Here is a 2,833-nt window from a genome sequence, read left to right as displayed (position 1 = left end):
CTACTCCACGTCCACGATTTTGGACAGCTTCTGAACTCGGTTGAGCAAGAGGTCTCCCTGCTTGATGCACTGTTGATACAAATTGTGCCTTGCATCTGACCGGGTGGTCTCGATAACGTTAGCCACCTTGTCAATCTTAGCAGGCAAGCGGCCTTCCACTATGAAAGTGGAGATCTGCAAACTCAAGAGAGACCTCAGTTGCTCTAAAGGCACTTGATGATGCTGCATCTGTTTACAACACTGCCTACAGCTTCCACACGAATATTGGCACCTGCAAGTAGTACTTGGGCACTAGTCATGGGAAGCTTTCGTCGCTTGGATCTGCCGTAAGTTGAGTCAAGTGCTCAATGAGAAACTTGATCAGGGAACAGTCTGATGGAATGCTCTCGCTGAAAGACATATTGTACGATGAGCAACAATCTGTTCATTGGCGGTGCAACCAATGCGAGGAAACCAGACACGCAGAAGACAGCAGAATGTAGTCGCCAGCTCGATTCACATCACGACCTATGAGCCAAGTCCTCCGTGAATGCGCTGGAGTGCACTGGTGCACAAATTGATACATTCTGACCAATCTTGAACTCCGCATTTCATTGATTGATTGCTTGATGAAATGTCAGATCGGCGTAACCTTCAATCAAGCAAAAGCTGCCAAGCTGCTCTTGAAGTTACCAGTGTCATGTGGATGTAGATGAACAAAATTTCACACATGTGAAGCCACACAAAGCATCCCATCAATCCTTTTTGGGGGAGAGCACCGCAATTCATACTCAAAATCATTGTCAGGGGATCAGCTTTCCACATATGCAGCACAGCACACGGGATAACAATCGTACCTCGTTGTCCATGAACTCTTGGCTCACCCCAAATGCGGCTGCCATTGCGGCGACCGTGACGCTCTTGTAAGGTTCGAGAAATTGTGAGTAGGCAACGACGCGGACTTCACGCATGTAATAGCGGACATGCGAGTGCAGCAGCATGTCGCGGCTGCACTCCTCAACGACCTCCAGAAAGGCGGGGAAGAACTCCTCGTAGTGGCAGTGGTAAAGCGAATTGAGGAACGTTTTGCACCCCTTGAGCTTATGAACAACGGTGAGCACCTCGGGCGCCTCGACAACCTGCTCTCATGTTCAAATGTTGGTGCTCTACAAGTGATGCAATATATGGCACACCCCTGGTTTTCCATCAGCCTGTCAAACCGCGCGTTGGCAATCTAGAAATGAAGTCAAGCATGCACAAGAGACACCACAATTACGAGACAAGCCACCAACCTGGCCATACTGGGCATCTGGATTGGTGGGGACATGGCTACTGTAAGCCCCATTAGTTTGCCTCGGCTGTATGATGCGCTTACGATTGTGAATAGAATCGTTGGCGACGAATTTCGAGGGCCAACGTCTTGTCAGAACGCGTGAAGTGTGGGTCAAAATGCCTGAAATGATTCATGACTAATTTCCCGGACAAAAAGGGGTTCACAACCAAATCTGGCAAAGCACTGAAGTGCTCTAATTGCCAACCGACCATAATGAGGGCCATTGCTAGCCAAACATTGCCTTTCGTTTCCAACCCTTTCCCAGTTTCCTTATCCTACCGACGCCAAACCAGCAATGCGATGAAGCAATGTGCCAAAAGGAGCACCCACCTTTGCTTTCAGCTCTACCCTTGACATCGATATGATGGAGGTGACCACGGCGTAAAAAATGCACTGCTCGTAGGAGAATAGCTCGTATGTGGTGAAAGTTGCCACAGACTCTTGGAAGAGGGAAGAGGCACGCTTGAAGTCGCGCTGTGCCAAGCAGTACACAGCTTCATAAATCTGCAGCATCAGGATCCCACGCTGTCGGGCATGACGAGGAGGAATCTACAACGGCAATCACATACTTCTTGCCTGATGGTGGACACAATACCATGGCAAGTCAGTGATGCAACGCTCCTGCTTCGCACATTCTTGTACAGCACGACACCAGGAGGAAGAAATGATGCAGAACACCTGAGTTGTTGATACATACCGCTTCGATTGCAGGCACAGCACATGGCAATGTTGTTGCTTGATGTGTGCAGAGCAATGAGGATATTTCCTGTCAGCATGCTTTTTTTAAATCCTTTTAATAATGACGATTGCTACTGCAAGAAGGGCCGCAATGCGAAGCAAGGCACCAGTTGTTGTACAGGTTATTGGTGACAGAACGACCGATAGCATCGAAGCACATGCATGGCTGGTGTTGCCATACACTTACCATGGATGACTAGAAGTGCATTATCCCGAGGTAAAGCAGGACGGACTTACCATCAATCTGTTCTTCTTCTCCCAGTCCCCACCCTGCTCGCAGAGCTGCTTGGCTGTTGCTATAAGCTGCTTGATTTCCTTCCAGTCCCCGAAGAACAGCTCCAGCCTAATCTTGCTAAATACAATGGTGAGACATATATTGGCGACTGCCGTTTTCTTTTGCACCTCAGCGTACGTCTCCCATGCAGCTGCTTTGTCACCTGTGTTGACCAGGAAATCGGCCTTAGCCATCAAAGCGTCCCTGACCTCCATATCACCTGCGTTTTCTTCGCAATCCTTGATTTTGGCATCCAGCTCCTCAAGCGCCTTGGCATTCGCCTTTGTCATCGCGTCAAGCTTCGCTTCATCGACTTTCCAGCCAAGAATAGGGCACAAGTGCTGGTAAATGGACACCAAGTTCTGCTCGAAGATGACGCCCTGAACTTCCTTCGAAAGTACGGATTCTCTTCGGCAGACGTCTTGTCACTTCTCAGCAGAAATTTCTTCTGAGCGAGCGCCACTTTCAAGTCTTGAATTTCTGTCTCACCATGATCAGTGCCAGCCCCC

At 49.1% G+C, this 2,833-nt stretch overlaps 1 protein-coding gene across 1 annotated transcript; it reads right to left on the bottom strand.

The window, feature by feature from the left end:
- On the bottom strand, positions 1–2,614 carry LOC149810295 (26S proteasome non-ATPase regulatory subunit 6 homolog). Its single transcript, XM_089994305.1, has 5 exons — positions 2,288–2,614; positions 1,603–1,861; positions 1,272–1,432; positions 837–1,118; positions 1–174 (listed from the first exon to the last, which is right to left on the bottom strand). Exons 1-5 carry the CDS (start codon positions 2,612–2,614, stop codon positions 1–3), a joined length of 1,203 nt encoding a protein of 400 aa, XP_089850431.1.
- Between the last annotated feature and the right edge of the window lie 219 nt (positions 2,615–2,833).

The sequence above is a fragment of the Nuphar pumila genome, unplaced genomic scaffold, assembly GCF_984573655.1.
Source record: "Nuphar pumila unplaced genomic scaffold, dmNupPumi1.hap1.1 HAP1_SCAFFOLD_398, whole genome shotgun sequence".
In the NCBI taxonomy this organism is placed as follows: Eukaryota; Viridiplantae; Streptophyta; class Magnoliopsida; order Nymphaeales; family Nymphaeaceae; genus Nuphar; species Nuphar pumila.
Note: the sequence above shows the minus strand (reverse complement) of the source record. Positions and strands in the feature narration are given on the sequence as shown.